At 40.0% G+C, this 22,530-nt stretch overlaps 1 protein-coding gene and 2 non-coding genes across 3 annotated transcripts; 2 read left to right on the plus strand and 1 right to left on the minus strand.

The window, feature by feature from the left end:
• Nucleotides 1-2,856: 2,856 nt before the first annotated feature.
• On the minus strand, nucleotides 2,857-6,793 carry CD248 (CD248 molecule). The gene has a single exon (XM_053448380.1). It carries the CDS (start codon nucleotides 6,219-6,221, stop codon nucleotides 3,996-3,998), a length of 2,226 nt encoding a protein of 741 aa, XP_053304355.1. The 5' UTR covers nucleotides 6,222-6,793; the 3' UTR covers nucleotides 2,857-3,995.
• Nucleotides 6,794-21,870: 15,077 nt separating this feature from the next.
• TRNAV-UAC (transfer RNA valine (anticodon UAC)) lies at nucleotides 21,871-21,943 on the plus strand. Its single transcript has one exon. It is a non-coding gene; the product is annotated as a tRNA-Val (tRNA).
• Nucleotides 21,944-22,331: 388 nt separating this feature from the next.
• Nucleotides 22,332-22,404, plus strand: TRNAV-UAC (transfer RNA valine (anticodon UAC)). The gene has a single exon. It is a non-coding gene; the product is annotated as a tRNA-Val (tRNA).
• Nucleotides 22,405-22,530: the final 126 nt, after the last annotated feature.

Below are 22,530 nucleotides of genomic sequence, written 5' to 3' on the forward strand. Positions count from 1 at the left end.
TGGGCCAAAATGGGCAATCTTTACACGTTTGTTGTACAGCTTTAGAAAATGAGGTGGACATACACCTATTTTTTTAATTCCATCAGAAAACCCAAAACAATCTTATTTTTAAGTTAGTGTAAATGTTTAGTGGCTCGTTACCACAGCAATCCGTGAGCAAACTATTGATTACGACCGGTCTGTTGGTACCTACCAAAACTACTAGTATTGAAAAGTCTAGGAGACTTGCTAGACAATGAAGGACAAAATGAATTGATTCCCCAATCTGTTATAAAAGAGGATGCCTATTTACAGCTTCAGGAAGGTTATAAAATATCTATAACATATATCTGCAGTTCTTGTATAGTTCTTGTATAGTCACTGAAACACAAGAGTTAAAATGGCTTTTGCTTCCCACATGTGGCCCAAAGAACAGAGAGAGAGAGCAAAGTAGAGCAGGGACAAAGAGTTGATAACATAAAAACAAACATCACAGAGAATGCAGGGAGTTCATATAAATACTAGGGGAATCTGAAATAACAGGAAGAGATGAGTTTATATTGGAGAGTGAGGTCATGAGGGGCAATGAACATTGAATTGGGAGATGGTAGATGAGGGAAGCTGCAGTATGAGAGGTGTCAGAGAAATGATCTGCTACGGGAACATGAGCTGTACTGGGACGTGTTCCCAGGCCCTGTATCCCCTCATGATCGCTCACACAGAGAGAGGGTGGGGGGGACCTTAAGACCTGGGCAGACAGCCAGGCCCCTGTTCCTAGTAGGCAGTCATGTTAAAATCAACGACATAGGAGGGGTTCACCACAAGGCGATTGCCAAGTCAGGAAACGATAAGGGAATGAACCAGGAATTTTGTGGCTTCTTGTAGATGTTGTTTAGGTACAAGAGGCAGGATTTGGTGAGGGACTAAATGCGAGGGATGAAGGAGAGGTTTGAGTCGAAGACTTCAAGACATTGGGCCTGGTTAGTAGAAGGCATAAAGTGGTTCCATTTCATTGTTGCTGAATACCCAATACAATTTAAAACACAAGGCCTTCTCGTTCTTTTTAAATCAATTTTATTTATAAGACATTGGTCACAAAGAGAAAACAAATGGCAAATTATATCATTTACATGAGAAATAAATAGAAATCCCTGATGTACTGGGTGAGGGCTGGCAATGCCCCGCTTTGTGCTATCCAACTGTTCATTATAATGCATGTCTCTGTATATAGCACTCATATCTGTATTGTTCGACCTAGCATGTCTCTATACACAAGACACTTCTCTGCGTATAACACTCATCGCTGCTCTTTATTTGCCTTTACGCATTGCCCCTTGTAAAACAATTGTGTTCGCATGCTGCGTAAAGAGCTGCTATGTGTTTAATTTTACATAATGTACTGCTGTGTGTGAAGCAACAGTCATTGCAATGTGTACAGGGTGCTGTTCTGTTACTGCTGGCTATCATTCACTTATCTGTGTAACAATTTGTGTACCAAACCAAACTCTGAATTTAGCTGATGACTCACTATATGGTACTCTCCCCTGAACTGGACATATCTCATCTCTATGTGACAGAATGCTCTGACCATACCTCTTCTGTGTACTGTATAGATCTCATCTCTGTGTGATAGAATGCTCTGACCATACCCCTTCTGTGTACTGTATAGATCTCATCTCTGTGTGATAGAATACCTGACCATACCTCTTCTGTGTACTGTATAGATCTCATCTCTATGTGACAGAATGCTCTGACCATACCTCTTCTGTGTACTGTATAGATCTCAGCTCTGTGTGATAGAATGCACTGGCTATACCTCTTCTGTGTACTGTATAGATCTCATCTCTGTGTGATAGAATGCACCGGCCATGCCTCTACTCTGAACTGTGAGCTCGCTGCATACAGTGTCTACTGTGTCTCCAAGTTTTTTTTTCTGTACATCACAAAGTACAGGTCACCGCAGATAAAATACAAACACATTACTCTGCTTTTGGCCACAGCTCTGCGCACAGTGTATTTTACTACTCAGTGAATAAAACTTCTATGTGCTTTATATATACACACTGCTCTTTGTACATTAGAGGTACAAACCCTGCCAATATTGTTAGGGAGGATGACTCGGGTCATGGTGGGCTAGGCCAGTCATAGAACACTGGAGTGTCAGCCAAACCTCCACATCGGATAATCCCACCAAACACAGGAAGGTTGGAAGGTATACAGATCCTGTTCTCTGCACATTATATAGATGAACTGTTGAAAAGTGATACACATGCTCTGTGTATAATGCATTGCAGACGCTTTTTTTTCTGTGTGTAGTACAGACATTCCAAGATAAATCACATAGTCCATTCCAAGTAATAAAACAGATCATTGAACATTAAACATATGTTAAAAATTAACATTTTCTAAACAGCCCATCATGCCAGGCACTGCATCCTAATGTATAGAATGGAGAAATGTATTATAAAAGGTTTTACCAAAGAGACATATGAGTAAATGTAGAGACACAAAAACTGAGGAACAATAATGAAATACTAGCAGGAACCCAAATGATTGCCAACTGCACCCCAGTGTTGGGTGATCTGCTTTACATCAAAATGGGGGCTTTTTCTGGGCAGTATACATGGCACTATTTTAGTCACACCCTGCCCTCATTGAGCCATTTAATTTTATTGTCATTTTAATGGGATTTTAAGGGTTCACCCAAACTCAAGTTGCCCCTTTCCAGTGAATGGTAACGTGTACCTACAACATACATTTTGAATGCATATTTATATTATAACAGAGTGCTTGCAAGTGTTGACAATATCATACATGTGGATGAATGGAATATACAGGGGTATCTGTTTACCAATTATTAAAGAAATTACTAACAGATTTAAAACGGAGGTAACATTTCAATTTTAATCCACCTCCTGCTTCTTCATGACTCATGAAAAGTCTCCACTTTGGCTGCACACAGACTTTTGGAATTCATTATAGTGGTTGAAATCCCTTATATAGACTAAGTGATTAACACAGTTTAAAGAGAGCTTAAAAGAGCCAACGCGTTTGTAAAGTTTACAGAGGAATATTTACATCAGGTAGCTGTCACCTCAAGTTAAATACTATATTTCCATATGAATCTGCCAGCGCACTGAACGTTTTAGCTTGCTGCAGATGGCATATTATTTTGAGATAATTCTAATTCTCTTGATGAAAATATCTTAAGGAGATATGTATAGCTGGAAAAACCAAACACTGTCTAAACAACACAATACCCCTGTTCAGTTGAGCTTTTTGCTTCCTCTCCAAGGAGGACACCTTTAAAGAAGAATTTTCGACCAAGCCTGACAAACTGAAATCTCCACCGAACTAAATAAACTTGGACAGGAAAATACATTTTCTGAGCTCTGTCTGTTTGTGGCTATGTGATATTTGAGGAGACAGCCAAAAGAACAAAGGCTGCACCTTTGTTGCATAGTTTCCTTAAAAATACCGTAGTAAACCCATTTAACTCATTTAGGCCAAGAAAGAAGTTTTCTATGCAATGCACTGCAATGCTTATTCTTTCTCTCTGTCGGTGAATGGGTTAATAAATTAAACAGCACTACCTAAGAGAAAAAGGTTCTATACTTAAGTGGTGCATCGGGGATAAGAAGGAAAAGCAGAGAGTGCATCAATGTATGCAAGTTAACAGAAGTTAATTATACATATTCTGTGGCAAGCTGATATAAAGATGTGTCGAAACAAAAGGTGACGGTACATGAAATGTGAAAGCAAAGATATACTGGGCAGATATAGGTAAAGAGTACAGACTAAAGAAACTCAACAAGGTCAGATGGAGCAGACAGAAGTAAAAAAAATAGAGAAGACTACCAACAGAGACAAGGAGGTTTTGGAACACACATTTAAGATCCAAGTACCCCAATTGCACCAACTCCCTAAAATTAATTGTATACATAAAGCTCTCAAATCAAAAAAAGGAACCCAACACTATCCCAACAGTTCACATTCTATCTCACTATACACCTTCTTCAAACACTTGCCTGATAGGAAGGTGTTTCAACCACTGTTGGTGGAACACCCTTTTCAGGCCCTCCGCCAGTCACCCAATGATAACAGTCAGTCACGCTGCGAGGTTTAGTTTCACCTCCACATCGGGTACAGTAAACAATACCCATTGCTAACATAATCACTAGGAAGACACAAAGTGGCACCAGCAAGGCAACTATCAACCATCTATTATCCCTCTTACCCCTGGATTCTTGTGGTATTGAGGAAGTAGAAGGTGGAGCAGAAGATATTACTACAGCATCCTTAGGATCATTATCATCTGGTAAAATTGAAGGTAAATCTTTATTTGGTACCACTTCCTGCATATCCCTAGTTGGATTACTCACAAGCCAATTTGAAGCTGGTGATGAACTCTTAGTAAAAACCCATGAACTTTGGGTGGTGCTAGATTCCGTTGTTGAGGAGATGCTTGAGGTTACTTTGGCCTCTAACAGTGTTGTAACCTTAGTTTTCTCAGATGGACTTTTTTCTGGTGAAAACCTTGCTGCCACTGTTGAAGACATTGAAAATAATGTAGGTGTTGTGGTTTGGACATTCATTGTTATATCTTTCTGCAACTGAATTGGAAGTGTTGTTTTTTGAACTGGCCATCTACTGGCAGATTCTGAAATCTTTCCATCCTTCTCAGAGTTCAACAAAACAAAATGCAATGTGCTGGTCTGTTCATCTCTAGTTGGGAACACAGTTGTCTCTTCTTGCAACCACATTTCAAAAGAAGAGGGGGTTTTCATTACTGTCTCATCCTTAGTGGTGGTTTCATCCTCTTCTTCCACTACATCAATCAAATCCCATCTTTCCTCTCTCCCTACATTAGATGTACCAGTATTCTCCCATTCAGACTCAAATCTATCCTCCAACGAACCCCCGTTTTCATCTGGATACCACTCATCTGTATGCTCTTCACTCCTTTCTTCAGACGTGGTTACTGGTGGGTTGGGGTCATATCCTGTGAGTCTACAGCTTACTCTATCACCATCAAGTTCATACCCTTCACTACAGAAACATTCAAACCCTCCATCATAGTTGACACACATCTGTTGGCACACATGAGCAATGCGGCACTCATCCACATCCACACAATGCCCAGGTTCATCCTCTGAGATGGCGTAGCCAAGGTCGCAGGAGCAAACATATGACCCAGGGGTATTTTGGCAAATGCTATCACACGGTCCTTCATCTCCTTCCTCACATTCATCGATATCCTCACAGTGGAGCCCATCATTAGCCAACTGATAGCCTTCTGGGCATATACACTGATATCCTTTGTCCATGCCACTGTAGCCTACACACTGGTATTGACAAGGACATCCTTTATCTAGGTCATGGTCTTCAAAGCTTATTTCATCTTCTGGTTTACATGAACGCCCATCTGGCTGGAGACGATACCCGTCATGACAAGAGCACACGCCTCCATCTCCACACAGGTGCTGGCAACCCTGACACTGCCTGATATAAGGAGGCTGGCACAAGGGCTCATCCATGTTCCAGCCAACAGTGCCATCTTCCTTCAACATACACAGCACTGATACATCCTGCTGTTGTCCCTCACAGGATACGACTGCCACTGTGCCAAAAGGGAGGCGGTCAAGCCAGGTACCTTGGTAGCCAAAGGGTACAGAATAGCGGACAATACTTTCAGTTAGTGCTGCACACATTCCTTGGTAACGAAATTTGCATATAAAACCATCAACAGGCAAGGTACAAGAACCTTCCAGCCATTTGAAGTCATCCTCTGGTTTACCATAGCCCAGACCTAGAGCAACACACCTTGGGGCTGAACAAGAGCTGGGTGGTCCAACAGTTAACGCTTGGTGGGCCCAGTTGGTAAATGCTGTGTCCTGATCCCCAGTAGTCCAGGTAAAGCCACGAAGGGGTTTCTGGGGGGCACACTGTCTTGGTTGACGTTGCAGGCCAATCCAAAGCCTGAGTTTGAGTAAATCCTTATCACCACGTGAACCTGTAGACGAGGTTAAAAGCTGTTCCACCAGGGCAGCCTCCTGGGAATTCTTGACAGTAGCTAGGTTGCCTCCTCGCTCTCTGCATGCTCTCCATGACTCCAAAAAACTATGACGCTTGTAGAAGACAGCATAGCATGCATCACTTGGCCCGCAGAGCGCATCCTGCTCTCTGAGCTCACCGGATGACAGGGACACTAGTAAGGGTAGCAGAAAGATGGCCTTGAACATGGTCTTTTTCCAAGACTGTTGTCAAATAGCTTGCTCTTTTTTTACCACAATCAGGAAATCTTACTTTCTGATTTAGTACTTGAAGAAACCCAGATGAGTCGCTGTAAGTATTTTGTCCGTAATACTTTTGTGTTCAATCTTCAGCTTATTATTGAGGTGTACACCTTAGGTCGCATCGCTTTGCTAAAGGTCAATTTTCATTCCAAAGGTCCAGACGTATAGCATATCACAGTTCTTTCTTAGATTCTTTCTTGTGCCAGAGGGTTCACCCAGAATGAATTCTGTATTTGTGAAAATAGTGTTTACAGCTGCTTTTTGTAGACAATTGTCTTATGCTCTGCTTAGCTGATTCCTTGTCTCCAACTTTTTCTTTGGTGAACAGTTTCAGTCTGTCCTATGGTGAAAGCAATCTTTCCTTTCTTCACAGTTTCTCTGCTTTTCCTCACAGCGTAGTTGCCTCTAGTCTGATGCTTTTCACAGACAGGGATATCCTAAAGTAAAGTTCTCTCTCTATGGCTTTGCCTCTGGATTTAGGAGGGAGGTCTCCCTCTCCCACATGTTCTCCTTAGGCTCCCTCCCCCTCTTCATCCTTGTATGGACAAAGTTTGTTTCTATTTTTTTTTTCTTTTCCTCCTCTGTTTTACTCCTGGTTTCATGCCCCCTGAGATTTAGCAAATATTTCAATTTTGGCAGAGAGGGAAAAATGGGGAGGGAGGGACGAGCCTGAAAAGGAGAGAGAGGCACAATTAAAGATTGAAAGAAATGGAATGAGAGAGAATCGGTAGGAAATTGTAGCCAGACAACAATATATAAGTATAAATGTATTTTTGCAAGCATACTAGGTGTGTGCTTAGGTCTCTTCCTCACAATTTTATTTTTTTCACAAATAGAGAAAACATACTGAGGCAAGTATTGAGAGGCAAAAAGAAAACAAAGGCATCATTAGGCAGGAGCAATATAAGGGGTCTTCTTCTCTAGTAGGATTAGTTTCAACAGCAATGGCCCTGCGGTGTCATTTGAATAATAAGGAAGTAGTCACTATAAATTGGTTGCTTTAAATGACCAAATGGAAAAAAACAGAGTTTGAGAAGTAAAGAGGTCTAAAAACACGAAAAGAATAAAAAGGCAGAAATTAACGAAAAGAAAAGGGGGAGGTACAAGGGGAAAAATTTAAGTTTATAGGAATTTGTGACCAATGAAGGGAAGGGGTAAAATGGTGAAAGGGGTGAAATGGTGAAAGCCTATGTGTGGGGAGGATACTTAGATGTTTCATTCTGGCTTTGCCCGACCCTCAGACCTGGAAACATTTCCGAGGACGCAAATTCGTAAAATCAATGAAGAGGCAGGACTATAAGAGCAATGGGTGAAATAAAAAAGAAAATGAATAGGAACGTGATATAGTAAGAGCTGAAACAGAGCAAAAAAAAAAAAAAAAAAAGATAGTGAAAGGTTACATGAGATTTACAAAAAATAAAAATATATATAGATAAAAATGCAATAATCAGCATAGGATACATAAAATGAGATAAATGTATGGAATGTATTCCCCGGGGCAGGGAAGGGTTAAGTGTGATCCTACAACTATTTCTCCTTTCTTTATCCCATACATTTTTCAGGTTCCTCAAATAGTTGGTTCTGGTGTTTTTGTAGGATCCCTGGGGAAATTAAATACAACTTCACCTTTAATTGGTTGCAGATGCCAGAACCACTGGCTGTCGCAGCACCAATCATAATGAATGAAGGAATGTAGCCATAAACAGTACCAAGCTATGACCTCATAACAGCGACATGTGTGATATGTTATATGGCTGGTCCCATAAAGAAGCAGAAAATATGGTCTTTTCCATGTGTTTAATGTATTAACTTTGACTGGAAAATTTGGCTAGTAAATTGATTCACTAAAAGAGTCATTTCGGTTTAAAACACAGGCATGTCAGTGACAGATCTCAATTAAATTATAATAAGTAATAAGAAAAATGGTTTATATAAATGCTTTTTATGTGAATGATACTTGCTCATAACGCTAAAGTATTGAGATCTTTTTGCAGTCACTCTTAGAACTAGAACTAAAGGTACCCTGGGCCAGGCTAGGGTCGTCAATTGGGCAAGTAATAAAAAAGCCTAAATCACATTTGGTCCACGACATATTCAATATACAGTATCCAGTTGATTTAAAGAGAGCGACTGCATAGAAAACCCATAAAAAAACCATACAGAGGACAGAATGCCAACTAAAGTCTTATGTACTCTGTACACCATGGTTGCATTGAATTGCCTGCCACAGCCAAGCTTCAGTTGCCGAGGCTCCATAACTGTGGAACTGCAGTGTTAATAGTTTGGTTTAGTTTATACAACCTACTGTATACATAAAATACTGAGTAAACACAACCATGGGCCCTGGCAGAAATATCGCTGGACTGGCAGAAGGTGCCATAATTAATTATGTTCCTACTTTCAACCTATTTCAGCATCTGGTCATTTTGGTTTATTTCCTCCATAACCACTCATGGACAATACCATGTTCCAAGAGACATCCATGTAGATGTATACGTATGTGAATCGAAGCGGCGGGGGGGGCATTAGCAGCAGTATTCCTCCACCCTACATATAAATCATGGCAAAGACATCCATGCCATGGTATGGCTGCCGTGTACATACATGTCATGATGAAGAGTGTGAGGGGAGGCTGGCAATGTTGTCATCTGGGTTGTGTCTCCACACTAATGTTATGTCATTTAGTGAGGCCCAGGGTAACTAGGAGGCAGCTTCTGTTCGACATATAAGGAAAAAACACGGGCACTAAAATTCCTAACAATGAATTTCCTGCACTATATAATCATGGAAATCGTGTGTGCACCAGTGCTCGGATTATCTGTAGGACGGATATGATATCTTTTTAGTATATAACTTCTATTTTTGGGTTTTTTTTACATTTAAACTAAAAATATAACACTGGGTATTACATTTAAAGGGCAAATGTCAAGGAGGAAAGTCTACAGCACTTATAAACTTCATCATTATATCTTTGGTATTAAAGGGAAAGAGGAGAATGGGGGCGAAAAAAAACCATTAACAACAGAAAGAGTAAGTCATAGAGTCCTGGGAACCAATCTAACCCAGGAGAAGATTTGATGTTGATATGGAAGGAATGCTAAACTTCCGCTGGTAATGATTTAACCCCCACAGGGAGCAGACAGGCTCTGAATTTCTACATATGTCCTGGTCACAGAATCCTTTAGTGAGACAAGTAGGTGGGGGGCAGACTACAGACTAGCCACGTGATTGACTTAGCAGGCAGCGAGTAGCAGCGGCATAAAGAAAAAATTGGTAAAAATGTAAAAACCGTATTTAAAGAGAAATCAGCACCAACAAGACTTTTACATCAGCGATACGGAAATTGAAGGCGCTATATAAAACAATAATTATAATAATACATTCATCAACAATGTATTAAAAAGACAAAAAAACTGTACTAAAAAAGTACTAGTAAATTTTAGAAAAAAAAATCTTCACGTTATTGTCATCGATCTCAATCTGCATAAAGTCTCTACCTATATTGGCAAGCACGTACATATCATTATTATATTTACACTATTTTAAATATTTTTAACTTGTTCCGCAGCAAAAAGAATAATCGCGCTAACACGGCCCTTGATATCTCCTGAAACATAATGGTCTGTTATGTTGCTGAAATCATGCCTAGTTAAAAAGTGTGATTTTTTTTAGGACAGGGAGTTGATTGTGTGAAATATTCCTCCTTGAGGATTTCTGCCCATTCATATTGTACACAATACCTTAAAGTTTCCAATGGCCAAAGAGGAACACTTTTGGTTTAGTGGTAGCCCTTTACAAAGACTTTTTAGGTGGCTTAAAGGGACACTGTGGCCATCATATAAATGTAAGCCCCCAGACCATAAACTTGGCTATCCCTAGAAATTTTACAAAAGGGATAAAACTTGAGATGGAATTGTTGTAAGAAATCTGGAACTGGAGCATAGCGGAAGAATGAGATGGAAAACAAGGATAAAGGAGAGGAATGCTAATGAGGAAAGGGAATGTAAATTGGGGTAGAGTGATAGATGACGGTCTGAAAATACAGACTGGCATCTATTGAAAACCTACTTCTACCAATAATCTGCTCCATTGGACCAGTTATCATACAGAACCACTACGAAGAGGAATACCTGTAGGACAATACCTCAGAGCACGGAGAAACTGCTCTGAGGAATCCACTTTCCAAAAGGAATGTGAAAATTTAAAGTCTAGATTTATGGCTAAGGGATACCCCATCAACTGTTTAAAGAAAGCGTTTAGAAGGGCAAGGAATACCAGCAGAGATCGGGCACTCCATGAAGACAATGTAGACAATGGTTCCCCACAAGTGATACGGTGCATTGGAACTTATGACTGCTACTCTACTGAGGTGTCAATAATTTTTAAGAGGCATTGGAGATTATTGACCATGGATCCAGACCTAAAAGATGTAATCGGAAATAGACCAATGATTACATACAGACGTGGCCCTAATCTTAAAGGCATGCTTGTACATAGTCATTTTATGACTGATAAAAAAGAGAAAGAAACGTGGCTAAAATCCCAACTAGTTGGCTCACATTCATGTGGGAATTGTAGCTTTTGCAAATATCTATCTACTGTAAAAACATTTCAGAATCCAGTGGATGGCAGGAATTATGAAGTCAGACAAGTCATAAATTGTAAAAGTAAGGGAATTGCATATGCTGCTAAATGTAGCTGTGACAAATTGTATATAGAGAAAACCATCCAGGAGTTTCATAGACGTATATCCCTACATTTGGGCACTATTAGGAGGAAAGAAGAAACATCTCTGGCCCGTCATGTTAATATTTTCCATGGTGGAGATCTAGAGTGTCTGAAGTTTTGGGGTATCTCCCAACTTAAACTTGGTCCACGAAAAGGGAATCTGGATTGATTACTATTAAAAGAGGAAGCCAAGTGGATCTATAGACTCAAACGTCTGAGTCCTGTAGCCTTAAATGAAGGATTTTCCTTCTCGTCCTATTTGTAGATTCAAAACAATAGGACTCTCTTTGATTTGTAATATTGATTATTTGATAATGATTCACTTACTTTATAGTGAGGTATGACTATATAATGGAGATTTATATTGTGATAGGGATATTTGGGAAGGGAATTATTCAATTGTGATATAACTATATGGCGAATATGCAAAACGATGTGAATCTGCACTGGTGTTTTTGGATGTGGTGCCTTGATGGATTTTGGTTTCCTTGGTGGGATTTGAACCCTGGATCCCAGTGCTACAGGGCAGTGGTGTAAGCCACTGAGCCACTGTGCTGCCCAGCAATCTTTGTTGGTGAACTGGGTGTAATGTGAATAATAAGAATTACAACGGGTAGGAGATCCAGTAATAGGAGTCGTTCTGAGCAGCAAGGAACATGATTGGTGAGAATAACTGTCAGTCAACTTCCTTGACTGTTCACCTTTTGGGAATTGGAGAGAACCGCTGCCCATCATGTGTGTGGAATTCTATTGGACTATGTGGGTGATGTCATGCTTAGTTACCTTTAAAGCAATTGGCTGGGTTTGGCAACACATCTAATATATCGGTAACCATTGGATATGATTGTTCCCTCCCCTAATCCGTGATGTCATCAACAAAGGAGATATAAGGCCAAACAGTCTCCATTTTGGAAGCCATTAGCTCAGACCTCTGATGAAGCTTTGAGGAGTGAAATATGTCAGGGGGGCTATTTGTCTGAGTTTTTAATAAGCCCGTGTCACTGGTCATAATTCAGTTATTCTTGTTGTTAGGACTGCAGCCGTCAACAGTATATATGATTTGATACTATTAGTGTTATACGACTGTGGGCATTTGCCCTCATGTCACAGTGATGGATACCTTTTGCGGTAGGACCGGTGACACTGGTGTGTTTAAACTTCTTTTTTGGTTATACCTCTTAACAAATACTAAAAGTGATGTTTTAGGGTGGGGTAACAATAAGGGTATTTTTGATCCCGGGAACGGGATTGGTTAGTTTTAGTTGTAACTTACCCTTGTCCCCGCTGGGACATTATTTTCGAATTATAGAGTGATAAAGGGGGCAAGGAAATGAGAAGCTAAGGAAACGTGATCTGATCTGGAGAAAAAAGGGGATGTTAAACGATTTGATGGAAGATAATTAAAGGGGCAGTTTAATGTCTCAGACAGCATCCCCAAAGAAAAATGCATGTGAAAGTAATAATTTAAAAAAAAAAATCAAAGGGCTTTTCTTTGGGAGGAAAAACCCCTGTATCCTACATTGTCTGATTATTCTGCTTAATGCGGCCATTTAGTGAAAGAATGCGCATGGGGGGCTCAGTAGACACCCCACCCTTGCAACATTTGCTGACTCAGCTCTGGAGCAGACTGTAAGCAAGTATATTGGCAGACACATCTGCTACATGTAAAATCCGCATGGGGGATTCTGCCGATCCCCCCCCAATGCACTTGCAAGAGGGATTCTCAGCTATCAAATGCAATGAATGAATGAAGATTAAAAAAAGTAGGAAAACAGGAGAGAGAGAGAGAGAGAGAGAGAGAGGGGAGGAAAAATTGAAAGGGGAGGCTGAGAGAAGACCCATGTTCACAAAATACAAAAAAGTGGGTTGGAAATGGACAGAGTAAGATAAAAATGTCTAATGTATGCTTAACAAAACAGGGAAACATGGACAGGGTAGAGGGGAGTGCGTGTGGAGAGCCCTGCAACTCCCTGAAAAGAATGATTAACTGAGTGATTGATTTAAAGAGAGTGTAGCTGATGGAATTAGAAGGCAGGTAGAAATGCTCTGGAAAAGCAGTAAAGATATTTGATCTCCATATAGCATTCAATTATATGCTAAACTTCAAGCTGTATAAAAGGAGAACTGCAGACAACGTATATATACAGAAATAAAAACTGTTATATATGTTCATAGAGTGACACATTGTACACAGAGGCAAGATGCGCAGAAGGAAAAAAGAAATACTGCAGACAAAAGTATTGTGTGACAGTAACACGGATTTCATGCGGCTTCTGCTACACCCGGACCAAGCCGACCCACCCAAATCTAAACCAGATTGTGTGTCCCACCCTGCCTAGAGGGAGGGGCGGGCCCCAGATGTCTGGGTGGAGTTACTATAAAACAGAGCCAATCACTTTAACTCTTTACCGGAACAGCAGGGGGCATATGAGACTTGGGGGGGCAATACAAGAGTAGCAGAGGATGATACAGAGGAGGACAAGGTGTGTTAACTAAGTACAAATGAGGATCTAGCAATAGAGATAGTATCGGGACAGCCGTCTATTACAGAATAGTACAGATGGCTGCAAAACAATGTTTTAAAGTTGTAGGACTGGTACCGGACTGCACGAGCATCGCTTTTATGGCATAAGTAATGGGAGCTGGAAAGCAGAACGTCTTGTACTAGATGTCCCATTGGACATTACAAAGCAACAAAGTTCATATTCGGTTCACAAAAACATCTGTATTGGGGCGAAATTATTGACATCATTAGGAAAGGTCTGTTATTACCGCAGCGATACGGGAGTGGCATTGACATAGGCTAGATGAAGCTGTGCACTTTACAGATACATGAACACATACATAGTACATTGTCTGCCCACTTTGATACGGCCTTTTATTACTAATTCTTTATGATAGCTTTGTGCAAATGGCACACGTTCTTGAATTGCTTTACTGTGTTTGCCCATGCTTCTTCCAGAAAGCTTTTCTTGGTACCTACTACCCAGTCCGTAACGTTGCATTTTCTCACTGCTTTCTGTTACCTCTTATAGACCTCTTTGCGAAAACACATTTGTTAGGTTTGCGTTAGAAGTTGAGACCCCTGGCACAAGCCAACTAAATCTACAGTATGTAACGAGACTTTTTATACCGTAAATGCTACGATACACTCTCTCCCCTTGGGAAGCCATTTTTAGAGCAAGGGCGAATAATTGGAAATTAAAATAACAACAGACCAACAGGTTTGTCGATTACATCACAGAACACCAGCCAAGACAAACTAGGCCCCATGTTCCAAAGCAGGAAATTCTCATGATGCAGCTGAACGCTGTAAAAACAGCAGAAATAAGGTCACAGTAACACATTCCATAGTCTTGGAAAAATGTGACATTGTAGGGTTTTAAATGATGTTGCTGTGTGTTACAGAGAGGTGAGTAAATACACAGATTTAGTATCTGCAATCTATGGAATGGACCTCCCAAAAAGATTGGGGGGGGGGGCTTTGAAGAAGAATGGAACTGTAAAGAATCTGGATCTAGCAGAAACAATTGAGATGGAGACAAAGAGAAATAGGAGTCAGGGCCTAATACACAGGGTGGTCAAAAACTTTTAACCCCTTAATGACAAAGCCCGTACACGGGCTCAAAATGCATTGTTTTCAATGGGTTTAGGGACCGCCCATTGTCCTTAAGGGGTTAATTCAGATTACATCTTTCACAAACCGTCTATACCCTTGTTCATCAATTTGTAACCCAAAATTTTTATGAGAGTTGTAGACTAGTAACAGCCAGAGATCTATATCATGAGCGCCGCATGGCATGACATCATACCGCCTATGAGGCCAGACGTGCCCTGGAGTGGGCTATTGAAAAGTTGGTATGTTACATACAGTATCTGTCTAGAAGTGGAGAGCATGTATAATATAGGGCTACATGTTTATATATAGACAAGGAAATAAAAAGCATTCCTAATTACTAATAACGTCTGTTATGTACTTATGCTGGGAATTAGAAATGTTACTATATGTAGCCGTAGGATCATATGCGGCTACAGTTGTAGACAACTAAGGACATGGTAATGTGAACTCTGCAGAGTAACTTTTTTTCTGTCCGCAGGTATGCTGCTTATCTATGGAAAGTAAATTTAAATTCCATCCCAATAAAGCAATTTCCAAGATCATTGAAAATAAATGTCTGGACCATACTTAACTCTTTAAATGATTGAAGATATATTTCTAGGAGGGCGTTCCCCTAGAAAATATGCTTTCTCTGCTTCATTGTGTTACAGAAGTGTTAAATAGAGCAACGTAGTTGGAACAGCACCTTTAAGCCCTTACGTTACAGGATGCAACATACAAGAGTTTGTGTTAGGTTTTTAAATGAACACAGACTCTGTATAGTTATGGAAATTTGTAGACAAAATCACACCCTTCTTTTGTTCAGTTCATTCGAAAAAGGAAAGAGGTGACTGTCTCACCCCTATCCCTGTGTATGCTATGTCAGCAAATGATGTCCACCCCCACCCCCAAATCACATCCAGATGTTCTCACTACCCCCAAGCGGTGGGAACTTGGGATAGATGTGGGAGGGAGTCTGTGCCGGAACACAGGATGTACAGATGTAGACTTAAGTGTGTGATCTGTATAGAAAAAAACAAAATTGTTCTAGTGATATAGCTTTCCGATGGCTCTCCGTAGAAGAAACATTAAGGCTCATTGCATTAAATGCGTATGATTGTGAAAAGAATGGGGCTTTGGTCTTTATTTCTTCTTCTCAAGTTAATCGTAGGAATACAATTCCTAGTAGCCTTTGACAACATTCATCTGGTGAAAAGCTTGCAGAGATTCCCGAGTTGTGGTTCAGCACATACTGGAAAGCTGTCTGTTGCCTACCTTTGGCATAGTAAGATGTGATCAGTATATGCCAAAAGAATTGGCCGATGGGGTCTACCTTTCCTTCTATGCAATCATGGATCATTCCGTCATGGATCATTCTTTCTGGATATGAGAGCTAGCACACCCCAGAGAAGTGAGGAATGACACTTGGTTTTTTTTGTACCATTCCATAATGAATTTTTTTTTATATCTTGTTTTTTAAAAAAATATCTTAAAAAATGAAAATCAACCCTTGCTAAGCATTAAATTAGTAAATATGACTGACTGCTGAGGAACAATTTCACCAATGATATTTGGTGATTGATAGGTCCAACCAAAGTTCTGCCACATAACACACAATTAACGGATATTTCTTGAAGTTATTCAGAAACCAAAAGGAATCATCCCAATTTATTGTATTTATGTAACGTTTAAGATTTCAGATGAGCAGCCTCTTCTTAAGTATAGCCATGATTTCCACTGAACTTTCCACTGATAACTGGGACCTTATGTCTCATAGCTGGTAAAAAAAAAAAAACCCTTCTGTGTATTCTTCCATTTTTATTTTTCCACATGGTGTATGTTTACACGGACCTCCAAAGCTTTTCTTTCATTCCCTTCAAAGCCTTTCTTCCGGCCTCATCCCCGACTAAGTTCTGGCAGCCTCTCAAAACAATTTAAAACATTCTAGACACAACTTTAATGCTACTAATTGGTTTCAATGGCCACATTGTATAATTCTTCAACCGCAAAGATGTGGCTTTCGGTTTATTTGTGCCTTGACACAATATTTTTTATACATTCGTGCCCTAGAGGTGACAACAGAGATTGCAAAGCACCAACGTACTCTATAGAGCATTACAGAGCATATATAGAGCAAACAATTAACTTTCCAAAACCAAAGACAAAAAGTGGACACAGCCATCATATCATCTTGTAGGGGAGTGATGGAGAATCTTAAAGCAGCATCAGAATTCAAATTAGAAAATTAATTCCAAAGTTTTAACCCCTTAAGGACAATGGATGGTCCCTAAACCCATTGAAAACAATGCATTTTGAGCCCGTACATGCACGGGCTTTGTCATTAAGGGGTTAAAAACAGTGATACAATTTAGGGTCTAGGCAGATCTATTCAGTTAATATCTATAGACTGTTAAATAAAATCTAGATGAACATTTTTAGAAGCCACCACACCCTGGCTCTAGGGGTTTCCATGGCATGGTTTTATTTTATTGACTAAATAACAGTCTGACACCAAGGAACATAAGTTTGGTTTCATAATACAAAGGGAGACAAAGTTTTAACTGTGGTTGAAAAATCTAATTTTGTTTCTGTGTTATATCCAGTGGCTTTTAGTTAAAGAGGCAGTCATGCCTGTGTTTTTCCAACCTTCTATCACACAAGTAGATGAGAAACACAGCTTGTTAACCAGTGCCTGCTGACTGGCTTCAAGAAACCAGCGCTGAGTTGAGTTTGCTTCATGTGCAAAAGATGTGGTACGTCCATGGGCATTAGAGGCATGCATTTGTGCTCTTATCATGCAGAAGATTTCAGTATTAAACCGTGTCATGGCCGCTCTTTGCCGTTGAAATGCTAACCTGTGATGGCCTACATAATGCTGGCAAAGCATCAAGGGAAATGTAGTCCACAACATCTGGAGAGGCAAAGTTTGCCTACCCCTGGACTACATGATATTGGTTTATATATGTATTCCTCCCTATATTGGACCATCATATCATCCCACCTTTAGGTATGCCATTCCCCATGTTTTGCATGACTCATGTGATACCAACACATATGTAGTTTCTGGAGACAAAGTGGTTAGAATTAACATTCACTGAAAATAGTTCCCAGACCAGACTCCAAAAATAAACACAAATCATATGCGCCACATACCACTGCACTAAGCCACTAATCAGTTAACAGTAGGAAGCTATTAAACAAAACGATATAATTGAAATACTGTACACCATTAAAATACAAATGATTACAGTGATTAGTTGCCCTGTGTTAACAAATTTTTTGTGTATCACTGTAGGCAAAATTAAATTAGAGCACTTTAAGGTTAAATTATACACAAGTATATTTCATTCACCCTTTCCCAGATAGACTTAAGGAACAGGTACTGTATTTACTTGATTGTAGGACGACCTTGATTATAAGACAACCTTCCAAACATTGGATCTTAATGAAAGAAAAAAACAGAAAAGTCCTGAATATAAGACAATCCTATTATTCATATTATGTTTATTATTATTATGGGAAAAATCAAAGACTGGTTTTATGTTCTTTGCTTTCACATTCTCTCTCTAACACTGTTTCACTCTGGCACTCTGTTTCTTCTCTTTCCTCTTCTTGTTCTTCTCGCATTTTTCTCCTGTCTCCCTGGTATCAGCTCCATTATCCAGGTCTTTCTGCAAAAGGGTCCTTGTGTAGCACACCTTGACTCCATCCTTTTGCAGAATTACTCTAAGATGCTAGAATTTTGCAGACATAATCATGGAAAAGGAGTAGTGTTTCTGCACCACCTTTTTATTGCCCCCCATGTTCCATGTGTCTTGATCACCTTTGACATTCCTGCTTTCTGAACTAGGACCCTGATGGACCTGGCCGGGCATTCCAGAAGGGCAAGTAGCATACCTGGGAACGTCCACCTGTAGCCCTCCCTTTTGGGGATGCGGGTAGGCATCATTGGGTGGTCCCTGCTAACATTGCGTGTGGGGCTAACTGGCACTGGTTGACGGGGAAGTCAGGTGGCAGCCTTGATGTCTGATGAATTAATTAATAGGTAGACTTTTCCCTACATACATTTTCCATATTCAGATTAGCTATGAAATCACTTATTTCCCAAGCTTATCGGTACAGTGGTTGCGGAAAACACCCAGGAGAGGGTGCCTGTCCTCTGTATCAGGGGTAGAAGGGTGTGTGGGCCTTAATCTACTTTCTTGCCTCTGTGGGAATTTGTGCAGCAGCAGCTGACAGAAGACTTGCTGTTCTTTTAGGACGTTACAGAGCTCGGGGACTAGTGACTACACATTCCCATGTGAGCGTTTCACTGACCTATGACCTACAGCTGCATCTTCCTGCATACCACAAAAGCCTAAATATGTTTTGACACTAAAAGGGAATGGGTGACAATCAGGACCTTTCCAGAGCAGGAGTTATTCAGAAAATTTTGCAGATCAAGTCACGAATCACCCTGCAAAGACAGGCTGCTTTGGAAGGGGTGGCTACACTACAGTTTAGAAACCTAGTATTTCTTACTGTTTAGAGGATTAAAACAAAGTAAAACAAATTAAAGAGAGGTGGACACTGATTTAATTAAAAATACTTTATTTTTCTATACCTGCATTAAAATTGATAATTCTAAGCATCATAACCCACTCATATCATACTGATACCATAGTCAATCATGCCACAGTGTCTTCTAGTTGTTCCAGCATTTAGACCACTGGAGCATGTTCTGTCCATTAGCATTTAACACTTCCTATATGATGTCATATATCAACTGTAAAATGACAGTTCAAAATTCCAAAATGGTTAATGGAACACTGCTATAATACATTTTAATCTTACTCTAACAAATAGGCATCTCACTCCATCAACATCCCTTTATAATCTACCAATGTTCTGGTAGATTCCATAATGTTCTCTCTTGCCTTTCCCCAACCAAAGGGCTTTACATGTATTGCCCAGCAATGATAATAAAACACATAAGAAGATTAGGCAGTTGCCTTTCTCCCATTGTTCTAAGCCCTAAGAAGACGAAGGGAAGAGATCTTTACAAACGTGACAAAGATTCTTCATAATGTTATATAACAGTCTTTTTTGTCAGAACAAATTGTAACCATAACTATTGCATCTCTTAGTATGTGGTATTCATATATAATATAATTTAATTCTTTTTTATTATCATCTTTAAGATAGGAAACAATGTATTTTCTTCTTAGGACCTCTAAAACATTCCCCTTTGTGTACGGCAACTATGGACAATGTGCAGGGGCGTAACCAGAAACCATGGGGTCCTGGTGCGAAAATTGCCCGGGACCCTCCAACTTCAACAGCTAGTCTGTTACAACAAAACACACTTACACAAATTTCACTTACTCAAACTCACTAACACACATTCCATCTCACCCCACTTACACATGCATGCTTACACACAAGTACACATCCATGCTCTCCGACACACAAGTACACATCCATGCTCTCACACACACGCATCTTTCTCTCTGACTGCTCACAGAGGGTCACGTGATGTAATATGTTCCTGATATGTTCCTGTCTCCCCGTTCTGGTTCAAAATACTATACAATACTACGACCCCTGTAGTTACACCAGTGAGAATGTGCCAACCCTAGCATTGCCCACCTTGCTTGCCAAATGTCTTTCGGGCCACTATGTTCATGAGCCATATAATCCGTGCTTCTGGCAATAACTAACCCTGCCGGGTGCTGGGAATACATAATACTAAACAGAACTTTGAAACTGGTTATGCAATTGAGTTTATGAAACTGAATGTAATCTAAAAGACAGCAGGCAAATTAAATGACGCATTTGGCTGAAATATGTGGACTAATTTAAGGGCCTTAATGTTTTCGTGTGTACTAGCTAAGGGCAAAAAAACTTAAGTTCTTGAATCCAACCCAATCATTCACATGAGACTGACTCATTTATATGCTATTGTTACTTTTTTGGGACATTAATTATGAGTTGAGGCATGTGCAGAATTAAACGATGTTTAGTATAGAGCAGGAAAACTTGCATAAAGTTTTGCATGGATATCCTTTAGTTCACATTATTCCCAGTGCATTACACTGTGCACAGGCAGCATTGTGTTTTAACTGTGTATGTCTAAGACACACGTAGCCTAAATGATTGTAAATGAGCTCCAAACTACCCAGTATCTGTTTTGGATAGCTTAGAGCTCAATGCCCCTTGTCCCTTGGTGATGTCAGAAGCGCAGTATATGAAGCCATACTGAAACACTTAAAACAGAAACGGTTGGATAAGATCAGAAAAGGTTGGAGATGAATATGTAGACAGAATTTTCAGAAAAACTCTACTGCAACTGATTGGAGAGTATATGTTTTAAATTTGTGATATATCTAAAATAATGAGAATATTAGCTTAAAGAGCTTCAAGGAATATTGTAGGTATGGTTTTCACAAAACATAACAGACCTGTTCAGGAGAGTCTTCTACAATAAAAACCAAGCTTGTTGAAGGTGTCTGTCATGCTACCAGACCCATACGGGCATTGTCCAGCATTTGATGGTATTACTTAAGCAACCTGAGTTAAGTAACTTTTCTTAGCCTTAAGAAGTTGCCCTGCATATTGCCCCAACATTCAAACTAATACATAAGGAAGTCAAAAGTGGGATTGGTACTTGTGTCACTCATATCCAGGATGACATCATATCCTGGCACTCTGTTTTGTAAAGGCGCACACAGCGCCTTTTATTATACAGAGATCTCGACCATGGAGGGGGAGGTGGCTGCTCTAGGTCAGGCCTAAGGTGGCCCCAAAGGTTCCTGTTAATGCATAATTTGTTCCTGTTAATGCATAATTGTTTATGGACCTCTTAGCATAATGTGGTCTCATAGTGTAGGGGTTTCATAGTGTAGGGGTTTCATAGTGTAGGGGTTTCATAGTGTAGGGGTTTCATAGTGTAGGGGTTTCATAGTGTAGTGGTTTCATAGTGTAGTGGTTTCATAGTGTAGTGGTTTCATAGTGTAGGGGTTTCATAGTGTAGGGGTTTCATAGTGTAGGGGTTTCATAGTGTAGGGGTTTCATAGTGTAGGGGTTTCATAGTGTAGGGGTTTCATAGTGTAGGGGTTTCATAGTGTAGTGGTTTCATAGTGTAGTGGTTTCATAGTGTAGTGGTTTCATAGTGTAGTGGTTTCATAGTGTAGTGGTTTCATAGTGTAGTGGTTTCATAGTGTAGTGGTTTCATAGTGTAGTGGTTTCATAGTGTAGTGGTTTCATAGTGTAGTGGTTTCATAGTGTAGTGGTTTCATAGTGTAGTGGTTATCACGTCTGCTTTACACGCAGAAGGTCCTGGGTTCGATCCCCAGTGAAACCATGTTCTTGAGATTTTGCTTTTCATGACAGGCTTTGTCTTCCAGCAAGTTTATACTATCTTCAAAACACCTGGCTCTAGTATGTGCAGGGAAATGTATAAAATAAATTGTTGGCAATCAAGCTACATGAAAATGGTTGGAGAAAAACAATGTTAGCATATCTTAAACAATTGACTTCCATAGTGGAAAACCAATAAGTGATGGAGATTTAACTAATGATCTACACCGTCTGCTGGGCACTGCAACCTTTAATACATTATTGTCCAATTAATGCAATAACATTGGTACTGTAATGTCAAACGTTGAATTAGAACTGTTACCTATTAATGAATAATTGTTTCTTCACCTCTAAGCATGTGTGCTGTGATGTCACCCGACGTATACTGGTATGGTTTCGTAGTGTAGTGGTTATCACGTCTGCTTTACACGCAGAAGGTCCTGGGTTCGATCCCCAGTGAAACCATTTTCTGGAGCTTTTGCTTTTCAAAAGCATGGTTTGTAACCAATACGTGTGGGAGGTTTAACTAATGATCCACACCATCTGCTGGGATTGGTACTTGTGAGCCATATCCAGGATGACATCATATCC

The sequence above is a fragment of the Spea bombifrons genome, chromosome 10 (genome assembly GCF_027358695.1).
Source record: "Spea bombifrons isolate aSpeBom1 chromosome 10, aSpeBom1.2.pri, whole genome shotgun sequence".
NCBI classification, from domain to species: domain Eukaryota; kingdom Metazoa; phylum Chordata; class Amphibia; order Anura; family Pelobatidae; genus Spea; species Spea bombifrons.

Coding starts and splice junctions, on each gene's coding strand:
- CD248 (XM_053448380.1), bottom strand. CDS start 6,221: ATGTTCAAGGCCATCTTTCTGCTACCCTTACTAGTGTCCCTGTCATCC.